The sequence below is a fragment of the Leptopilina boulardi genome, unplaced genomic scaffold (assembly GCF_019393585.1).
Source record: "Leptopilina boulardi isolate dan_hultmark-lab unplaced genomic scaffold, ZJU_Lbou_2.1 LbouV2_70, whole genome shotgun sequence".
Lineage (NCBI taxonomy): Eukaryota > Metazoa > Arthropoda > Insecta > Hymenoptera > Figitidae > Leptopilina > Leptopilina boulardi.
Window position 1 is genome coordinate 885,422 of NW_026138017.1, and position 24,289 is coordinate 909,710.

The 24,289-nt window shown below is 22.5% G+C and overlaps 1 protein-coding gene across 8 annotated transcripts in view; it reads left to right on the forward strand.

Annotated features, from left to right (window-relative positions):
* The window catches only part of LOC127290569 (IQ motif and SEC7 domain-containing protein 1), a 71,512-nt gene that overhangs the window by 25,090 nt on the left and 22,133 nt on the right, over positions 1-24,289 (forward strand). Inside the window, exons 1-3 of one of the 8 annotated variants that reach the window (XM_051319251.1) lie at positions 19,776-19,791; positions 20,796-20,894; positions 21,773-22,317. The exons of 3 other annotated variants lie outside the window; for them this stretch is intronic. In XM_051319251.1, the coding sequence (XP_051175208.1) occupies positions 22,106-22,317 (212 nt within the window). In that variant the 5' untranslated portion in view covers positions 19,776-19,791; positions 20,796-20,894; positions 21,773-22,105. 4 more of the 8 variants (XM_051319252.1, XM_051319254.1, XM_051319249.1 and 1 more) reach the window with 4 other exon arrangements.

Sequence of the window (24,289 nt, forward strand, 5' to 3'; positions counted from 1 at the left end):
TACAATTTTAGATTTGATTAGTGATTATCATCGTTTATTTTATTATTTAATTGATAATTATTCGGCAATTTTCATTGAGATTTTCCATGAGTATTTCTTTAAGAATTTATAAAATAATTTCAAAATTACCAATCGTGTAATAAAATTGCAAAAGATTCACAATTCTCATTCTGTATTGAAGAGAAACATGAATAGTATACAAAGATTGAAATCTTTAAATTGCCAATATGAAATGGATAATAATCCGATGACTATCGCAAAAGAAAGATGCCGTTTTTTTTTAATCATTAAATTACATTTCTTGTTGATAGAAAAAATATTTATTTTAATTATTATTTTATTTATTCGTCATTAGTTGTAATTATTGTTCCTTATGGAAAAATTATTTTCTGATAATTTTACTTTTTTTTGCGTTTTGTATTATTGGAAACAGAATGCAGAATTAAAGTTGAAAGTTTAAGAAGCTACTTTATATTGTGAACTATATATATATTTTTCTCTCTTTCTCTGTCTTTGCTAGACAAGGTTTCCATTTTGCCATTTTCGAGGTCGCTGAACCGTTTGCTCGCATATAAAATGTTCAACAGCGGTGTATAACACTTGCGTGGGACACAGATCCACCTCTTCCCCCGCACTTTGATCACGTAGTTTGCTCTCTTTTTGACGGGGAGTGTACTTCATGAAAAACAAGTTTATTTATCAACTATAATAAATAATAATAAATAATGCCATTTCTCACTTAAAAATTTAAGTTGCTAATGATTAAAAAAAAAATATATTCGATTTTTAGAGAAAATTATTACCTTTGAAAAATAATAATTTGTTAAAATTTTAATATTATAGCTAGAAAATAAATTTAGAGGAAATTTTTGGAAAATTTTCATAGGAAGTATTTTTTTTTCTGCGAAGGGAAAATAATTTATTATTTGTATATAGGTCGCTCTGTTAAACATATGTATATTTGAAAATGGTATCGAATCGATTTTCAGCATTGGATCTCTAAAATGCACTCACACACACACACACACACACATATGTACAGCTTTTAACCGAAGGCCATTTTCAAATAAAATATTATTGGCCCTTCCTGTGTTACGAGAATGTAACAGATGTGTGTGGAAATACATTTCGAGTTTAAAGTTACACCAAAATTTCAAGAGAGCGTGAAGCCAAATGTTACTTTGCCGTTTTCCATTTTAATATATTTATATTTCCTCTTCTTTTAACAAAAAAATTAAAATTAAATTGAAAATACCTAAAAATTTACTTTCTTTTTTAAAAAATATTTTTCAAAATCTTTTTTCAAAACTTAATTTAATTTTTATTATAAATAGTTTATATAGCAGTGGATTATTATTATTATTTATAGTAATGATAATAATGATTATTATTTATATTTATAATTATTATTATGATTATTATTATATAAGAATGATTTATACGAGGAAACGGAAGTCAGTGACAAAAGGAATCAAGCGATTTTCTTAGCATGAGAATCATTATTCCGTTGTATGCAGATTTGTATGTGTTTCTTTTTTTTTGCACTGTTTTTTTTTTGCAAGGGAGGAAGTGACTTTCACACTCTTTGGATGGATGTCGGTAAATTTAATGATCGATTGTGCGAAGCGAGCAAAGTGATCGTAAAAACCACAACTATAAACGCGTGAGTTCGTAACCAAAAACATTGTTTACACACATCGATTTCAGAAATATTCTTTTTATACACATATATGTGTGTATAACGGTAAAAAGTTTGCCTAAACAGTTTTTTTTAAAATTATATTTTTAAACTAAAAAAATTTCTGATTAAATAAAAATAATAATAAATATATATATATATATATATATATATATATATATATATATATATATATATAATAAAAATAATAATAATTTATTAATAATTTCATAATAATGATACTAATTATTATTATTTGTTTAAAGAAAAATATTAACTTTTGAAACATTTATATTTTAATACAAAAAAAAACTGTATAACTTTTATGGATATATATTTTTTAAGTACGTAGATGAGAGTAATCTAGAAATTCATTCAACTATTTTATTGCTTTTGTTATGAGGATGTTGCAAACAAGGTTTATGAGAAAAACATTTAAAGTGAAAGTCAAGGAAAATTTTACATAAATTATAAATAGAGTTTTCACCATATTTAAAAAGATATTTTAATGTGAATTTAATTGTATTAATTTTTTTTTTCTAATTGTGGTTTTTTTTATCTCTAAAAGAAATTTTGTTATGGTTTTCGCGGAATTTTTTGGAGTCAATTATAAAAATTGTTTTTAAAAATAATTATCACTGGTAATTTCTTGTAAATACGTAATATATTTAAGAGAGAGAGAGAGAGAGAGAGAGAGAATTGCGAGGAATCCTCGGAGAGTTTTCTCATCTTCTGTAAATCTGTAACGTCGTGGGGAAGGATTTAAACTCCCATGTTGTCAAGGTTCACATTCTATTTTCATGCTCAAAAAGAGAAAACGCGAGTTAGAAAGAAAAACACTCTTATACGGTCGTTGACATATACTTTATAACCAACTTCAAACTTTCTCAGTAAATCTTGATATAGGATCACGATTTTTAATATTTTTATATTAAATATGTAATTTTAATGTTTTTAATCGGAAAGAAAAAATTTCATTTTTGAATGAAAACATTTTTCAATTCAAAATCTCTAAATCTTAATTAGTAAAAATGTTTACTAATTTAAATTAGTGACTCACTTTTTGCTTTAGAATTAGTTAAATTTTACTAATTGTTAGTAAAAGTTACTAATAATTATTTTACTAATTGAGAAGCAAAAAGTGAGTCACTAATTCAAATTATTAAACTTTTTTACTAATTCAGATTTAGAGAGAAAATAGAATTTTATTTAGTATTCGAAAATAGTGGATATAATTTTTAATTAATTTTTGTATTAATTTATTTTTTTTTTAATTTTCTAATTAATGAAAAATGTTTTCTCTCCTAATTAGTGAAATTTAAATAATTCATAAGCCATAGTCAATAAGTTGAACACAGATTTTATTTACCTAAAATGATAGCGGTATAATTTTTTTTGTTGAATTGAAAACGATCAAAGCAAACTGATTGTTATTTCTTTTTTTGTTTTTATGAAAAATCCATTTCCGGCGTTTAAATGTGAATGTAAAAAGAAAATAATGTAGGTAGAACACCAGTAGGTGGAAATACGATGATTGCAATTCGCTTTTGTCATTGAATTTTCCACGTTGATGTAACTTTTACCGCCCGCACATGACACCATAGGTCAATATTGCTTGTCACACACATGAGAATATTATATTAGAAATTGATCAATCAGTTTTTTTTTTCAATTCACTTGCTTTGTTGTTGATTATTCACCTTTGTTTTTTTTCAATTTCGCTTCATCATGTTTTCTTCATATAAAAAAATTTAAATATATATACATCTCTATTTTAAAAATCAATGATTTCTAATTTTAGTTTTAGAATAATATAAATATTAAAATAAAATGTGTTTGCTTGTCATATATTAGTTAAATATGTTTTAACTTTCATCAATGGAAGTCGATTATTTTTACGACTCTTTTTATAATGGCAAAAAAAAAAGAAATAATTGAAGGTAAAATTTTTCTCAATTGCAAAAATGACAACATAAAATGACCAATTTCCTATATGTATATTATTTCTATTTGAAGAAATAAAAAATGTGAAATGAAAGTGAATTTTTTTTAAGCCGCTTAAATGTGTCATTAAATTGTTGTTTTAATTTATAAAAAAAAAGAATTATATTAAATGGAACTCGTTTTAAAGGGTAATTTTTTTTTTAGAATGAAAATTCGATGGTATTTACGTTGTTGTTGTTGTTTGTGTGTATTTCATCTATGTTTAATCAAGTTCCATGTGATTTATTTTGTTCCGTAATTAGCAATTCCTCTTTGTCTTCGATCCTCGAAATTCCAACAAGATTGACTTCTTGTCATTACACTTGAAAGCGAAAGTTCAAATTACGCTATATTTACTCGATCCCAGTCTTTTGAAATTAAATCTTTGAATTTTGATACTCCTTCCGATCAGAATGAAAACTACTTTCTTGTTAATTAATATTTGTCTATTTAATTAATATTTACTATCAATAATAATAAAAAAAAATACTGATAGTAATAATAATAAAAAAATAATAAAAAAAAAAATAATAAAAAAAAAAATAATATTAATAATAATAATAAAAAATATATAAAAATAATAATATATTAATATAATTAATATAAAATACATATATATTATATTTCCTGTATTATTTTGTATGTTTAATTAATATTTATTTATTTTTGTTTCAGGTGAGTCTTTACCTATTAAAATTTCATAGTCGACCGTAAATGTGAGTTATTGCAAAATTAATCAAATCAATTAAACAAATTAAATCAATTAAATAAATAATTAATTACTATGATTCTAATAGTCAATATAGTTTATAAATAAATGTGGAGAATTTAAAATTGCGATAAAATAAGTAAACATACAAAAAAGAAATACTTTTCGTATAAATCTTTCATCTTATCCGATGTCGTTGGCTTCACTTAATCAACCTTTTTTTTTAAGGCTTTCACCTGTCTTTACACTTGATTACGAACTGCTCCAATCATGATAAGAATCTAGGTTAAGAGGCGTCAATTTGTCTTACCAGTTATCCATTATTTTTTTTTCTCAAACAATTTAAAAAAATTACTTTGATAACTTTTCAAAAAGAACACAGATTTTCTTGTTTATATATATATATATATATATATATTTCGCTCACGTATTATAAAATAAAGGGCACCTAATTACGGGTAACAAAAGCTAAAAGACATTTTAGAGAAAAAAGTATTTTAAAAAAAAATAGTTTGTGAAATTTAGGAAATTATTTATTTATTATTCTGTGTCTTTTTCAATGATTATTAGATGATTATTATTATTATTCTTATTATTATTATTATTATTATTATTATTATTATTATTATTATTATTATTATTATTATTATTATCAGTATTATTATTATTATTACAGATTATTATTGATAGCCTCTTGCAATTTTCATTAAATTGATCTAATTATATCGTATTACTTTTTCCAATAATGGCATTTTCTTTGAGAAAAAAAAAAAAAAAAAAAAAAAAAATGCTTACATCGTATTTTAATCAGTGAATTCCTAAGGGATTTTACTTTTTCTTAACTCCTAGAAATTTGCAATCGATAGAAGTATTTTTTCTGTATTTCATTTTTTATATCTTTTTCTCTTTTCGAATTTTCTCATTGCTAAAATGTTTCATTTTCTTTAACATTTATTTTTTTTTTATTTTCATTACTTATATACAAATATTTATTTCTTTAAACTTTTTTTTGAATATTTTCTTATCACTTTTTTCTAATATTATCTTTCTTTAATATATTTTTTTTTTATAAATATTTTTTTCTTTACTTATTGTTCTTTACTAAATATTTTCAAAATTATTATCTCTAATAATAATTGTTCTTCATGATAGGGTATTTTAAAAATATTTTCTCTAAATTAATTTTTCTTTATTTAATTTTTTTTTCTCATGACCATTAGAGATGGTTATTATTATTATTATTATTTCTTCAATAGCTTCTTCATTTGTTTTTTTTTATGAAGTAAATATATTATTGCATTAGCGAAATTAGCTTTTTATGAAGGTTTCATGCTGTGTGAAAGAAATATAAAAAAAAATATGATGAGTTATATTTTCCATTAATGTATGAAATTTTAAATTGAAAATGTCCCACATTTGTATATGTTATATATATAATAATTATTATACATTATATATATACGACGTAATGTTATAGCTGCAAAATCACTTTGACTTACTTTATATATATAGTTGTGTTGATTCTAGATTGTAGAAGTTGCAATATGCACTTTAGCGTAAAACTATAAATAAGGATCGATGAACGGAGGAAATGATTCAATCTTTCAAGACAATAAAAAATAAAATTGAGTTTAACTCCCATCACTGGAACCGTCGCGAATTGACGCTTTCAGAAGCTACTATAACTTTCTGTTTCTTCTGCGGGGTTATTTCCTAAAGATTCACTTTTTTCTGTCACAGAAATAACAATTTAAACATTTTTTTTTTTATTTATTTAAAAATAAAATTATTTTTATTAAAATTAAATAGGTTTTTAATATAATTTATCTTTTAAATATTTTATATTTAATTGTTTTTCATTTAATTCATATTTAATTGATTAATATTTTTACTATTATACTATATATTTGATTCAAATAAATATTTATTTGATAATAACCAAATACACCGGTATTTGAATCAAATAAATTTTTTTTTCAGTGTACTTTTGTATACGAATTTCTTTGAATTCCATAAATTGAAAGAATTTATTTTATTACCGCAATTATGCCAAGAAAAAAAAATTTTGCCCCCCCAACATTCTTTTGATAAACTTTTTAAGTTTCAGTCAAATTATACCATATTGCAAATATTCATGAATATTTAAGAATTTTTTTTTTTTTTCAATATTCATATAATAAACATGCGCATTTTGCATTATTTTCAATATATGAATTATGAAAATTAGTTTTTTTTAAAAAAAATAAATTACTCTCTTTTAAAAGACTGAAAATTTAAAGACCAATGCGGGTTAAAGTTTTTTTTAGAGCACAAAAAAAAAATGGGAATTTATTCAGAGATGACCTGCTCTGGTTCAATAATATTAAATGATCGCGAAAACAATGGCATTCTACGAAAGTGCAAAACATCCACGCACGCTTTTGGAATAATTGTTAAAAGTAAATATATGTTAAATATTTCAATTTCACTTTAAAAATAAGAAAAAAGTTTTCTCTCTCACATTAAAAGTTATAATAGGTCAAGTGAAAAAATTTAAGGTTTAGAATGCGAACAATTTAATTAAAAATCAAATTAATTATTATAGTGAAAAAAAAATTTATTTGCTTCAAATACTTGATTATACTTGACTATATTATTAAATAAAATATTTACTTGAAGCAAATAATTTTTATTTGAATTAAATAAATTGTATTTGTATCAATAATTTTTTGTATTTGAAATAAATACACTGAAAAAAAAAATTTATTTGATTCAAATACCGGTGTATTTGGTTATTATCAAATAAATATTTAATTGAATCAAATATTTCTTATTTGAATCAAATATATAGTATTTGAAGCAAATATCATTTATTTGATTCAAATAAGAAATATTTGATTTAAGTAAATATTTATTTGATAATAATTAAGTAATCGATTATTATTTGAATCAAATAAATTTTTTTTGCAGAAAATGTTTTTTTTTTTTTGCTTTTATTTATATATATATATATATATATATATATATATATATATATATATATATATATATATATATATATATATATATATATATATTTTGAAATTGCATAGTGCAAAGTAAATTTGACAAAGTTTCGTGCCGTTGAGAATTATTGACGACGACGAGGATCCCATGCGGGCTATATAATCGAAAAGGAAGGGATATATGACCGAAAGCCGTTGAACTTTCATGAAGGCATGACACGCCGATGAAGTAGAAAGTGGAAAACGATCATCTTAAATTGGCAAATACACATATATCTTTGCCATTTTTCAATAATTTAGTCAATTAGCCAAAAAAAATTCCTTTTTGAAATTTTCTATTTCGCAAAAAAAAAAAAGAAAAAAATCTAATTTTTTGAGAAATTGTATCTATTTTTGTTATTTAAATTTAAAAATTATTGAGATTATTAGGGTCCATTAAAAAAATAACAAATACTGTCAAAATCTGAATTTGGTAGAAATTTTTGTTTTAGTAATTAGTAAAAAATAATTATTATTTAAAAAAAATAAATTATTAAATTAAATTTTTCCTTAAAAAAAAAAGGTTTGATGACGTTTTTTTTCCCCGGAAGTAAATGGTATCAAATGCTAATTGTGAAAGTTGTTAATCTGTCTTTGAAACTTATAGAAGCAATTTTTTTTTTTTTTTTTTTTTATCACTGTTACTACTGAATCGGAACGTCATCGTATCATAGAATGTAGAGTCCGTAACAATATAATAGTGAAAGTTTTAAATTGTCCTCTCTTGATCGAAGTTTTGAATTATACACTATTGAAAATCAACCATCGTCAAGAGGGTTTTCTGTATCGCATATCCTATATATATAAAAAATAAATCCGAGATATTGAAAAGAATTTTTTAATAGAATTCAAAAGAATGAATTTTCCAACTATATATATATCTATATTAATTTCATATTCATAAAAAATAGAAAAGAATTTTTTTTTCATAGAAATAATTTTAAAAAAATTTTTATAAAATGTATATATAGTTTGCTGGAACAATTTAATAGCTTTCTATTATATTATTATACAGTTCCAGAAATGTCACCGCGACGTTCATGTGAATGGTGATTCAATGTTCTTTGTTTGCCTTTTGCCCCCCCCCCCGGTAAATATTGATAATCGATTAAATACACATTTGAAATGAACAGCGTTTCCAATTTTTTTTTTCGTATTTAGTATCATATACGATCTTTGAAATCTGCGATAGACTAATTTCCAATTTTTCATATTATTCTGATTTTATTTTTTTTACTGTGCAGAAATTTTTGTAATATTTTTATTTATTCGTTTTTAGAATTGGATGTTGGCAAAAATTATTTCACAAATATGCGAACATTTGAATCATATTTTGTTTTCCTACATTTTAATAACAAATTGGATTTTATTTTTATTTGCTTGCTCTTTTTTATCAAAAAAAATTTTCTTTTTTTTGTGAAAAATATGCAAGTTATTTTTTTAAAGAACTTTTACGAATTTTTTTTTATAAAAGTTTAATGATGCTTTTAAGAATATTTGCCGAATGATACAGTTTTGAAATATTCATCGTTGATGGATTCGAATGTCAAGAAGTGAATTATTTATAATATGAAAAATTTATCGTTCGCAGACAATAAAAGTGGCGCATACGATAAAACGTTTTTTTTTTATTTTTGGTAAATTTTATAATAATATAATGTTAAAATTAAAAAAAAAAACAATAATTTTTTTATTTTCTTTTCCGTCGATATTGTTCTTTATTATATATTATGTCTTATTACAAAACGTGTAGATAAATAATTAATTGAAATTAGCTATATACACGTGAATCGGATTAAGTATTATTGCTTATTCTCCCTTTTGTTCTGTTCCCCCTAATGTAATAAAAAAAAAAAACAAAAAGATCTCATTAATGTTTGATACAAAGAGATATATTTCTTTATTGAGAAAAATTTTCTCTTTTCGAAAGGACCCAAAATCCACTTTCTATTTATAAATTATAAATTTTATCGATTTTTTTTATTTACCCCAATGATAAAATTGTTTCTCTTCTAAACATGGAATTTTTATAAAAAAAAATTGATGAAATGAAAAATTATTTTTATTTAAATTTACAATTTATAATAAATAGTGAAAGTAATAAAATTAATAATTAATAAATAATAATTATTATTAATAATTATTATAATATAATAATTATTAAGTAATAAATAAATAAAAATCTATATTTTTTTTGTTTGTATATAAAATTATATAAATTATTCTAAATTATGTTTTTCTTTTTTGTTACAGGTGAGTTTTTCATAAAATTTGAATCCTTGAAGTATTGGGAGTATTTGAAAGGTAAATTACATAATTTTTTTTTTTTTTTTTTGTACAAAAACGAGACATTGCATTGTAAAATATTTAAAACACTTTTCTAAAAATATTCTTTAGCATTTTCGAGAGAATATTTAGGTTGTTAGGTCAGAGGTTTTCTGAACTTTATATAATCTTTATTGAATATTTCCAAGATTCCCTTCAATATGTATTTTTATTCTTCTCATTTATTATATATAAGCGAAATCAGCTTATTTTCGCATTTATGAATTTAGAACAGTTTTTTTTATGGTACATTCACCTGCTTAAATGTGCATTATCCCAAAATCGATTAGTGAGGAAAAAAAAAATTTCAAGTTTGAAACAAAAAAAAAAAAAAAAAAAAAAATTAACATTTCTTTTTAACACAGAAAATTAAAGGGCTTTAAAATAAGCTGCAACGCTTATTTTAATACCTTATAATTTTCTGTGAAACGATTTTTTATACCGAATTTTTATTTGGCCAGAATTTTTGTTTTTATTTTTTCAAAACTAATTCTGAATTTTTTGGATTTTCACGAATTTTTATTTAATAAAATTCATTAAACATCGAATTTTGTCTGAACGAATAATCGATGGAAACATTTCGGATCAATTTTTCAAAATTAATCTTAACACCAATTGGAAATTATCGATTAAATCGTGATTGGTCAATTTTCAAAATCGCGGCGAAATATTTCTGACGTAATTTCGGACAAATGAAAATTCTGTCGAATAAAAATTTGGATGAAGATTCAGTGAATTTTTGGAAATTCTATGACATTTAAAAATACGAATTATATAGAAAAAATTCACGATCTTTAACTGGAACAGCGATATTTTTTGTTTATATATCTAGAATAGCGAAAATTTTTACTGTTTTAGTGAAATATATTGCTGTTCCAATGAAACTTATCGCTTTTCTAGGTGAAGATTTTTTTCCCTGCAAGTATTTATTTTGAATAATACGCAAAAAAAAAAAAAAAAAAATCTTTACCTACATCAGCTATATGTTTTTTCACTAAAAACAGAGAAAGTTTTCGCTATTCTAGAGAAATATATCTCGCTGTTCCAAAGAAACTTATCGCTGTTCCAACTGAAAATGTTTTTTCGTGTCCCATAAAAATAGAATTTTTATTTTCATGAATATAATTTATTTTTTAAACGAATTTTCCTTTTTTTTGAATTGGCATTTGATTTTTTCAAATAGTGAAAAAAAAGGGAATTAAAAGAAAAAGGTGAGAAATCACACACCACTCGCACACCAGTGAATTAAATTGAGTGTATTACTGCGAGTGCATCAGAAGCAACTTTTAATACCGATCTGAACCGTACCGTGAAGTACCGCTCGTACCAATGATATTGTGAATAGTGTGCGAGAACGGTTTTTCCTAGGCACGAGCCTATTCGCGGACACACGTTTATATATATATATATAACTATACGTGTCGCAGTTTAAAGAGAGGAGGTGGAATATAGACAGGCAACCACTTCGCGGTTCTGAAGAACATCACAACGACCAGTCAAGCTGAAACCACCAACAGCGATTGTACTACCGTTTCGTCGATATTATTTATATAAACGCGTTTCGCTGTTGGAAATAAATTTTATTTTTTTTTTTTTTAAATTAACATTTTTAGTGAATTTTGGATTTAATTTTCTTTTGAATTTTAGTGATGTGAATATTATTTTGTTATGGAATTACAAGTGTGTGTTGTTGACAAGGATGATTATGTGTGTATGTGTCAACATACGTTATAAATTGGTCTGTTATCCGAGAAACCTGTGTGTACCGTATTGCAGACAAGGATGACGCGCCACATGGTAGCGACTGTTACCACTTAATGACCCCAGGGTCAGTTGTCAGTTGTCAGCTGATTGTCAGAGACAAGTATACCACCCCCCGTCGCTTCCCCTTTTTATAATGTCACTTTCAAATTTGCTTTCACGTCAAAAATTGAAAATTATATTTTTTAATTTAATTGAAAATTTTCATTTAATTTCTTATTTTTGAATTAATTTTATCAATGATACCACAATCTCTAAAACTGAATTAGTAAAAATGCGTTTACTAATTTAAAATAGTGACTCACTTTTTGCTTTAGAATTAGTTAAATTTTACTAATTGTTAGTAAAAGTTATACTAACAATTAGTAAAATTTTACTAATTCAGAAGCAAAAAGTGAATCACTAATTCAAATTAGTAAACATTTTTTACTAATTCAGATTTAAAGAGCAGAAAATTAAAAGGCATTAAAATAAACTGCAACGCTTATTAGTTTAATCTAATTTTACTTATTTTAATCCATTTTGGTATTAAAATAAGCCAAATTTGATTAAAATAATAAGCGTTGCAACTTATTTTAATACCTTATAATTTTCTGTGACACCCAGAGAAAAGATATATTTTTCTTTTTATTTGTTTTGAAATAAATTTTATTTCCGGTTTAAATAAAATTTTATTTTGCTCAAATATATATATATATATATATATATATATATATATATATATATATATATATATATATATATATATATGTTTTATTTATGTCGAATAAAATTTTTATTTAAAACAAATAAAAAGTTTATAGTTGGTGCTGTGACAAATATACGTTTATTTAATTCAAATAAAATATATTTAGTTTAAATATAATTTTTCTCTCGTTGTAGGTAGAATTAAATTTTTGCTATGTGAGAGAAAAGATTTTTTGGGAAAAAATTTATCATTTTTATTTGATTTAAATAAAAAAATTTATTTACTCCAAATAAATAGGCTGTGAGACAAATATACGTTTATTTAATTCAAATAAAATATATTTTGTTTAAATATAATTGTTCTCTCGTTGTAGGTAGAATTAAATTTTTGCTATGTAAGAGAAAAGATTTTTTGGGAAAAAATTTATCATTTTTATTTGATTTAAATAAAAAAATTTATTTACTCCAAATAAATAGGCTGTGAGACAAATATACGTTTATTTAATTCAAATAAAATATATTTTGTTTAAATATAATTGTTCTCTCGTTGTAGGTAGAATTAAATTTTTGCTATGTAAGAGAAAAGATTTTTTGGGAAAAAATTTATCATTTTTATTTGATTTAAATAAAAAAAATTTATTTACGCCAAATAAATAGGCTGTGAGACAAATATACGTTTATTTAACATAAATATATATTATATTTCGTACAAATAAAACATTTCTCTGAATGTATACATACGTAAAATATAGAAAATATTTTCTTTATTGGAAATTATATAGAAAACTAAAAAAAAATTCTTATATCAATTAAAAGTTAAAAAAAATATTTTAATGAGAAAAATTTTCATACAAAAAAAAAAGAAAAGACTTTTCTTTGATTTGAGAAAAATGTTTACTCAAAATCGAATCAGATAAAAATTGCTTTTAATCAAGAAAACTTTTCTTTCGACAAAGTTTTATGAAAAGTTAACTCTTTTCATTATATATATGTAGTAAAGAAAAAGTTTTCTTGATTGAAGAAATTTTTCATTCGATTTATTAAGATAATATTTACTTATCCGTTAAAACATTCGGTTATAAATTAGTTTTTTCACTTTCTTCTAATTTTTTCAAAATTTAAAGAATATTACATTTTTTCATAAGAAATAAAATCTTGTTAATTATTGTTAAAAAAGTATAATTCACATCATCTCCAAAATGATAAAAAAAAATCATATATAGAGAAGAAAAAGCATTTCTTGGAAAAATACAAGCTCACAATTACAGTTACAAAATTGAATTTGCAATCCAATTACTCTGCATAATGTTGTGAAATAGCAGAAATTTAAATGAGAATCTGAAGTAATTTCTAATTTGTAAAAGTAAAGTTCTCTTGCGATAAAAAAAAAAGATATATTTATTGAGATTGATTCAAGTGTTTAATATAATTATGAATAATTTTTTTTTTTGTAAATTTAGTTGAATATAATTTTTTTTTTAATAAAATATTATTTATAAACACATTGTTTTGACGATTATAAACTGTCAATTAAAATTAAGGTCAGTGGCACGAATCGATGCATTCAATAAGATTGAACATATATTATTATTATTTTTTTTTTTTTTGCTGTGTCGATGAAAGCATCCTCAAAAATGCATAAGGCGAGGTCGAATGTATATATATGATACAGATTTCACAAACACACTTTCATCTTTTTTATAAGAATCAAAAAAAGTTCTTCTCATCAAAAAATTTTCTGACAATTATCCTCATTTTATTCACAATTTACACAGACATACGTAAATATTTATATAATATTATAATTTTTTTATAATATACCCATCAATATAAACTTTATATTCATTTTTTTTTTCATTAAATTTTTTTTATTTCCCTATAATCAACTAATTTTAAATTATTAAAAATATACAGGACATTAATTTTTAAAACAACCAATTTGAGTATTATATTAAAAATTAATTGACAATTTAATAATATATTCTTTTGGTGAAAGTTTTATAAAGTTTTCTAAATTGGAAATTATTTTATAATTGATTAATAAATTAGATTTTTTTTCATTGCGATCCATATTCGTGGTTTATTATTTAGGTTATTTACAATTATTATTATTATTATTGTTATCTAATAATTAATAATTTTAAAAACTTGGAATATTCAATGGTAAATTGAATAATATATGATAGATTATTTTTTCAAATTTATTTTATTTTTTTTTTTGGTAAATGGTAATTGTGGTCTATGAAAATATATACAGTAGGATTTGAAATTAGAAATTTATAAATCGTTTTTTTAAAATGTTCTTCTTAATGGAAGTCGCATGAACGTGTTTATAAGATGCGATTTTCTACATTCATGTGTTATTAAACGAGTACATGACCTTTTCGTATAAAACATGACAATCATGGATGGAATGTAATAGGAAAAATAACGGATGAAACTGCGAAATGTGAGAAGTGTGGCTTTCAGAAATCGCGTGCACAATTCTCATTATATTATATATATATATATATAAGTTCAATTTTCACAAAACGTATATACTATCAGACTGTGACGAATCAAAAAATATCTATAATTTTTTATTTTTATTTTTTTTTTCCAAATCAAACACAGTTCACTCATCCTTGAGATCAATTTTTATATATTCATTTATAAATGTGAAAATATTCTGTTTTTCACTGTGAAGAAATTAGTTTTTTTTCTTCAAAAAAAAAAAAGACTTTTGAATTTAATGAAATGTCATGTAAAGAGTAAATTTTTATAATTAATTTTTAAAAATAGTTAATATTTTTTTATAAATAGTTGAAATATTAATTTTTTTGAAGAAAAAATTTTTGGAGAAAATTGATTCAGTCGTTTATATTGAAAATAGTATGAAATAGCAATTATGTAATTCCTTAATAGCGTAATCGTTAAAGCGTTAGGTTTCAAGTGCGTAGGTCGTGAGTTCGATTCCCCTCGAGCGTTAGAATAATTTATTTCATAAGTTTGCTTTCGTTCTGGATTGTGTGCATGTAATTGTAATCAATTCAGAATTTCTACAAACAATGTTTACATCTACAATAGTAATTGTATAATCGATGATAATTACAACTAATGATAATTTAAAAAAATCAATTTTAATTATAACTCGGTATTTGATAACTGATATTAATTCAATTAATGGTAGTTACAATTAATGGTATTTACAATTAATGGTAGTTACAATTAATGGTAGTTACAATTAATGGTAGTTACAATTAATGGTAGTTACAATTAATGGTATTTACTATTAATGGTAGTTACTATTAATGGTATTTACTATTAATGGTAGTTACAATTAATGGTAGTTACAATTAATGGTATTTACAATTAATGGTATTTACAATTAATGGTATTTACAATTAATGGTAGTTACAATTAATGGTAATTACAATTAATGGTAGTTACAATTAATGGTAGTTACAATTAATGGTATTTACAATTAATGGTAGTTACAATTAATGGTATTTACTATTAATGGTAGTTACTATTAATGGTATTTACTATTAATGGTAGTTACAATTAATGGTAGTTACAATTAATGGTATTTACAATTAATGGTAGTTACAATTAATGGTAGTTACAATTAATGGTATTTTCTATTAATGGTATTTACTATTAATGGTAGTTACAATTAATGGTATTTACTATTAATGGTAGTTACAATTACTGGTTGTAATTATAATTTCCTAGTAATTAAATTAATTGTAGTTACAATTACTGGTTGTTGTAATCGGTAGTTACAATTAACAAAAAGGTTATAATTTATGGTAGTTACAAATAATAGTTATATTTGGTGGTAGTTAAAATCGATGGTAATTACAATTAATTGTAGTTAGTCAATTAAATGGTATATATTTGTTTTAAATACAGAAATTATTGGTTCAAATACAGTTTATTTAATTCAAATAAAAATTATTTGGTTCAAGTTAAATATTTATTTTATAACAGTACAATTATTTGAATTAAATAATTTTTTTTTCAGTATAAAACTATTAATAATTGGATAAAAAAAATTTTAACAGGCAAATTTTTTTACTTTTTAATTTAAAACAAAATAAACAAAAATTTGAACATAATATTCTTCTGTTTTATGAATGAAATATGACTATTTTTGCGTAAGAATGAAATAGAATAAAAGAAGTCGTGGTGGCTAGTTCACTGACATAGATGCTATTTCTATATAGAGACACTAGGCTTTCTCCGGATCACGAACTTTTACTTTTGCCAAAGGCAAATTTATGTTCACTATATATGTCTCTTCATATAATAATAATGTATAGAAGATGTATTCCCGACCTTGCATTTTCATATGTGCGATGATACGTGTAAAAAAAAAAATTGCAACCTTTCGTTTTTCTTTCGTTTCACTCTAGAATTTTATTGTTTTTATAAAATATCCAAGTTATTTTGTTAAAAAGAAATATTTTTTTAAAAAAGTTAAAATAACTTCATATAATTAATTTCCTGTTTAGTTGCGGTAATGGATTTTTTCTCGAAAATTGATTATGACAATAATAGAATGAAAATAAACTAAAATGAAGGTTAACTTTTTACATAGTTTTTTTTTGTCTGCTAAAATTTTTTTTTTAAATAAACTTTTTTTGTTTTAAACTAAAGAAATTTAAATTGATCTATTGAATTGCTTTAATTAAATTAATTTGTTGACTATTTTATGTTAATTAAATATTAATTAATAAAATATTAAATTAGTTAACAATTTTTTTTTTTTGAATAATTTCTGTTTAATTTTACATAATTGTTGGAAAATTAGAAGAAGAAAAAATGATAGTATTTTAGACTTATTAAGAGATTCGAAGATTTATTCAGTGTTAAAAAATAAATTTGAAGCGTGAGCAATAATAAATTAGGTGACAGAAGCACGTACATACATATATAGTCTTTCGAATTCGATGAAAGTGAAATGAAAATGTCTTAGTGAAAGGACTTTTCTCACGAATAAGAAATCACTAAAAAAAAAAGGGGGGCGATTTCTTTATAGCTACAGGATTTTTTTGTTTTCATCTAATTCTCTAAAGGTGCGAGGGCGCATATTCAATCAATAGAAATTTATGATTAATAGTTCTTTATAGTCCCATTGAAAGCTCCTTTTATTATTAAAATCTAAATAAAAAAATTAATTCAAAGTCAAAAAAAAAAAAATTAGCGAGTTCAAAAAAATAAATATTTCGAAATTTTGCAGAAAATAATTTATTTTATTTTCATTGAAAATTATTTAATATTTTTCAAACTGAGTTTTTTTTCATTTGTTTAAAATTTTGTCATCATTTTTTTTTTTTTTGTTAACGAGAACAAAAAAAAGAAAAAGTTGCGTATTACAATATTGCGACAGTCATAAAATGTTTATAAACCAGATCACGATTTGTATATGATTTTTTTTTTTCATCTACTTCCGGTATTACAACCACAAAGAAGTATAAAATTGTGTAGAGCATTGAAAAAAATATTAGTTACGCTTTTTTTTAAATATTGCAGTAAAAAAAAAATCTAAAATTAATAAGAGAATTTTTTAATTTATTTATATTTATAAAATTACTGCAAATATAAATTTTTTTTATACGCTATCCTACTTTTTAAGCGAATTCTTTATAAAATACAGTTATTGATGTTTCAATCATTCTATAATTTAATGTGCGTTTAATCAAATGCCGCAATTTTCAATTCGTGAGACTTTGACTGATGATGATGAAGAAAAAAAAAACAATGAAATAAAAAAAATATATATACATTGTTTTATGATTTCTCATGTATTGAGGAAATTTATGCATTATATCTAAAGAGGAAATACAAAACAGTTTTTTTTTAATCTTTTAATTGTAATCTTCTTAATAATTTATCGGATAATTAAATCGGAAATTTTTATCTAGGTCGATGATGATGTGAATAATGTAAAAAAATTGCTTTGAAATATTAAAATTTCTCGGTATTCAATAATGTCTTTCAAAATAATTTATTCATAAATTTAGAGTCTTAAAATAATTTTTTGTTATAGATTAAAAAAAAAAAAATTATTTAAAATTTTTATTTTCTTAGAATTTTTTTTTTTTAGAGAATTATTTTTAAAGTTAATTTCTTACATTATTCGACACCATTTTTTAAATAATATGACGCTAATATATTCTAATTTGACTAATTATGAAATTCGACATATAAAGAAGAAAAAAATATGAATAAGGACGAAATACTTGGTCATAGAATGGTCGGTTCAACTGACATGAAAGTACGAGGTTACTCTCTGACAAATATGGCATTGGTAACTACAGTGTTGCGACCTGTATTAATTTCTGACTTACAAATTAGTCATAATGTTTAATTTCAATTTCCTTTTTCAAATTATTATATTATTGAAAAAAAAAACAATTAACAAATTAATTTAATAATAATAATTATAAATTTAAACTACATGGAAAATAATATTTACCTAAAACAGCGAAAGGTTTCACTAGAATAACAAAAGATTCAAACTATTAACTTTTGCTATTACAGTGAAACATTTTCCTGTTCCAGGTAAATATTTTTTTCCATTATTCTAATTTGAAGAATATTATTTTTTTACACTGTTATTTAAATTATTATTTTATTTTTTTAAAATTATTATTATTTTTTTAAAATTATTATTTTTTTAAAATTATTATTATTTTTTTTAAATTATTTAAAAAAATTTTTTTAATTATTTTTTAAATACATATATGAGATTATGTATTTAAAAAATATTTTCTTTTAAGGGGATTATAATTTATTTTTTTTAAAAAAAGAGATTATAGTTTGTTTTTTTTTAAGTCAATTAGAGCTATATGTATATTTAGTTTGGAATTAAGAGAAAAGCTTTTTCAGACCAGTGAACTGAATTTGAATCCCTCGCAGTTTTAATTGGCAAGTGTATAACTCGCTCCTCATCATCCTAACAAATTATATATAACGTTGAATTCAAATATCAATTTATTCGTCAGTTTTAATTTGATTTTCAACGTTTGCAGAAAACGTTTTATATATACATATAGGGAGTAAAAAAAAAAAAATTGAATTACGTGCGCTCTCGTCAATAAAGAACTTTTCTTTTATTAAAATATTTTTCTTTTACCTCAAGATTAAAAATCTTATTTTAAATTTGAGCTTATGGTTAATAAAAAAAAAAAAAAAATTGCAAAGATAATTTTTAAAAAAATTTATAGACTAAAAAAAAATTTCATTTAGATTTGAAAAAATTTTTCGTTAAAAAATTTAAAATTTTTCTTATGGTGTAATCATGTTATGAATATCATATGGTACAAGGTGATGCACATTTTCCAATAATTTAAAATAATTTATAATAAATTTAATATTTATATATTATATTTATAAAAATTGAAATAAAATTCCTAATTAGTGTAAAATATTTAAAAATTTTGAATATATTTATAAAATTTTTATATCTCAGCGCAATTTATGAATTCAATTATAAATGGTCACTTCCCCCACTTTTCACTTCTCTCGACTTTGACACTTCCATTAACGTGTATACGTATATCAAAGAGGTAACGGCACCATTACTATATGTCGTTTAGTTTGTGATCGTGAATCGACAAGTGCGGTTGTCATTAAAGGTGAACAATGAAAAAAAAATATATAAATGTTTCAAACTCTGACGTTCAATATTCATGTGAAAATTTTTTCAATACGAAAATTAATTTTTTTAAGGATTAAAGAATTTTTCATTTTTTTCTTTTTAAAGTGAAAACAGTGGAAATGGACGTTAATTCTTTATAATAATTAAAATTAATAATATTGCGACAGTTTTTATTTTGTTTTTCTGAATTTATTATATTTATTATATTGCATTTATATTTATTCTTTTGTGAATTTTATTTTATATTTATTTTTTTTATTCATTTTTTTATTTATTTTTTTATTCATTTTTTTTTGTGCATATTTTATTTTGTATTCATTTTTTATGTGCATTTTATTTTTTATTTTTATTTTCATTATCTTTTATTATTTATTTTCCTTTTTTTTTTTTTATTTACATTTTAGTGAAATTGCATCTCGTTAAAAAAAAAAAAAAAAAATTGACCTGATAGTGTGAAAATTTTATTATTCGCGTGTGACAAAACGTTCAAATATTATTATCTTTTTTCATTTTAATATTTTCTCATTTATATTGTACCTTGTCATTTTATCAATATGCCATATCTCTCAATATATATAGCTTTTAAAAATCAAAGTCGAGTTTTGTAGGACAGTGGTACGATAGAAAAAAAAAAAAAAAAAAAAACCAATATGTAATAGTTGCCGGTCTCACATTTCCATGTCATTATTAATAGCTATTCATTTTTACTAATTAGAACAAATTTTTGTCTTCGTTTTTTTATTTCTACTTTATAATATTTCCTTTTTTATTTTAATAATAATTTATAATAATAATAATTTTTAATAATAATTTATAATTATAATTTACAATAATAATTTTTAATATTAATTTACTTTATATATCTAAAAATTTTTTAAATGACCTTTAAATTTTGCGAATAAATTTTTACATTGTTTGTCAGAGGTGAAACATGGCTTGCAATGATAAGTGATATCTTTAATGGTAATCTCATTTGCGCAGGGACAATGCATTCTGGGATTTCTAGTCCATTGCTATTCATCGTCTTTGACTTTTCGTACGTGTGCCCTCGATATCAAGGCTTTTAAAGAGGAACAAACGGTATTTTTTTTTGTGTACCAAAAAAAAATTTCCTTATTTGAGAAAAAAAAAAATTATAATTTTTTAGTTGCAATTTAATTTAATTTTTTTTTTTTTTGTAAGTTTTATTGCGAAAGAAAAAATTATTCATAAAAAAATTTCCCCAAAAAAAGAAAATAATTAGGAAAAAAAGAACTAAAATGAATTTTAAATAAAAAAAAAAAGAAAATGTAAATCTCGTCGCACAAAAGAGATGCAATTTTTTGTTTTGACATTTTCTAATCTCTCACATAGGTAAAAAGGATAATCTCTTTGGAAATCTCTTGCTAAACAATGAATTCTTTGAAGATTTCTCACAGGGGTTAACCGGAGATGTTTTTCTTCCCAGCATGAATTTTTCTCTTATACATAGTGCCGTTGCTCGCAATTTTTTTTTTTTTTTATTTTTTTGCAATGAGACATATACACACATATCATCCATATTAATCGCGTTGTCTCTTTCCTCAATTAGAAAGTTTTTCGGCATCATCAATTATATATGAATCTTAATGGAAAACAAAATACTTTTACTTAATTTAAATTCAATTTGAATTGTTTACATGTTTCTCTTGCGTCTTTATATACTAATTAATTTCGATTTAATTAATTTAACAAAAGATTTTCATTATTTATAAATTAGAATTTATTCCTTTCTTTTCTTATAATATCCATTGTTTTTTAAAATAGATTTTAAAATCGTTTTTAAAAATAATTTTTACTCATCTGATTTTGTCTCGAAAAAAAAAGAATTATTTCTTTTAATTTTGAGTCAAAAATAATACAAAAAAAAAGAGAATCATAAAAGCACTAGCAATTGAAGTTTCTTCTTTTTTTTGAAACTATTCTGATTGTAAAAACAGGTCTCTGAGGTACAGTAATGTATCTTTGAAAAAGACATTTTCTGCTTCGCCAACGAACCAAAGAATTTTTGTGATAAGAAGAAAAACATTATTCGACAATGGGAACGTCGAGAGAAATCGCAATTCTAAAAGACTTGTCGTTTATAACAAAGTGAAAATCACAGAGGAAATGATTCGTGTTTAAGAATGTGCGTGATTGTGTAAAAAAAAAAAAAGCTGACAAAAAAAAATAGTAACCGTGTGTTTAACAAGAAGAGTGCGAGAAAGGAAAACAAAAAAAAAGTGTATTTATGAAGGAGGAGATAAAAAATAAAATATAAAAAAGAAAAGGCAATGTTTGGTATAACGATGATGGAGCCACGTGAAAGAATTGTCGCGTGTTCACAATCGCCTCCTCATCATCAACAACATCATTATCGTCAAGTGATAAGAACGACAAAAGTTCATCAAAATTCGCGATGTACGCGCGTTGTCACAATTCAAGAGAAGGTTATCAGATCACGTCTTCAATTGGGATATTCAACACCAACTGCATTTCTTAATCGGTAATGTTTTGTGCTAAATTTTTTTTTTTCTATATTATATAATAATATTTTAAAACCAAATATTTTAAAAGATAGAATCAAAAAATTAAATGTGATACTTTTAGATACAGAAATTTAATTTTTTATTAAAACTAAGTTTTTTAGATCAATTTTAGATTCGGATTTTAGAATAGAATCAAAAATAGATTTTAGATTGAAATCAATATTCAATTTCGGTTAGGATTTTGTAATCAGATCAAAATTATCAAGAATTTTAATTATTTCTCAAATTGTAGAATACAAAATTACATTTTATAGTTTCATTTTGATTTGGTAGGAATAAAACTAATATATATACTCTTTATTAGCAGTTCTTCATATCAGATTTTGAAATCAAAATCAAATAAAATTTCGTTACGAATTTTGGAATCAGATTAAAATGAAATTTGACACTGAAAAAAGGGTTTGGTATTGTCAACCAAACGTTTGGTTGGTATTTAAACCAAAATTTTTTTATTGAATCAACAAAATTTTGGTTGTCTCAATCAAAATTTGTTTGACACAAACAAAATTAGAAAAAAAGGATTTTTGTTGTCCTAACTAAAGTTTGATTGGGACAACCAAAATGTTGTTGATTCAATAAAAAAATTTTGGTTTAAATACCAACCAAATTTTGTTTCGAGATGAGTAATTTTATGCCCAAAAAAAAAAAAATTAGATCCTTTCATAACCATTGTAAAATTTACTCTCTAAATCTGAATTAGTGAAAATATTTACTAATTTAAATTAGTGACTCACTTTTTGCTTCTGAATTAGTTAAATTTTACTAATTATTAGTAAAATTTTACTAATTCAGAAGCAAAAAGTGAGTCACTAATTTAAATTAGTAAAAAATTTTTACTGATTCAGATTTAGAGAGTAGGTTTATGCAAATCTTTTAGAATATAGCAAAAGAGATAAAATATTCTAATTTCCAATATTTTTTGACGTAATCATACAGATGACTTTGACTTATATATCAAATATAAAATTCAATGTGACAAGAAATTGAATCACATATATAATACATGAAGTCATTCAAATCAATTTTTATTACTAAATTTATAACTCAATTATACTTTTATTCTTTCAAAACATGTGAATTTAAAAAATATTTTGAAATTTGTCGCATCATAAAAAATTCTCTTAATTTTGTAATAATAATCGTTAAAAAAAAAAAATTTAGTTTCTTGTAATTTAAAAATTTTATTTATAGATTATAATATTAAAAATGTATAAAAAATAAAATGCAGTTAGATTTTTCAAAATATTTTAGTATTTTAAAAAAGAATAATAGAAATAATTTCTAAATATTAGAATAAGAGATTTCGTTAAAGAATATATATATATATATATATATTTATACTTTTAATCAAGTCATCTCACGATATGCGAGATTGAAGCTCCAAGGCCATTAGTCGTCCCTGTTTGAATGAAAGTGCAAGTTTGTCGATCGACCATTAAAATTGGTGGGCGTTTAATATATATTCAAGGGGGCATACATTTCTCACAAATTGACCATATATACCTTTAAATTACATTTTATTACATTATTATTATTTTTTATTTTCATTATTTTTATCATTATTATTATTATTGTTATTTATTTATTTTTTATTATTTTTATTATTACTATTATTATTATTATTATTTATTTATTTTTTATTATTTTTATTATTATTTATTTTTTTTATTATTTTTATTATTATTATTATATTTTTTTGTTACATTTGTTTATACATTATTTTATGTGGCAAGAAAAAAAATATATTGCATTTTAAAGGATATAACTAAAGAGAAAGAAATCTTTGACTTTTATCCTCTCTTTGCAATACAACCACCCACATTAACTATATATATATATATATACACGGAAAAAAAGAAAAAGTAACTTTTACTACTTTAAAAGTAAAATTGGACCTGTCCGAAGTTTCTGCGCATCTCTGGCAACTTT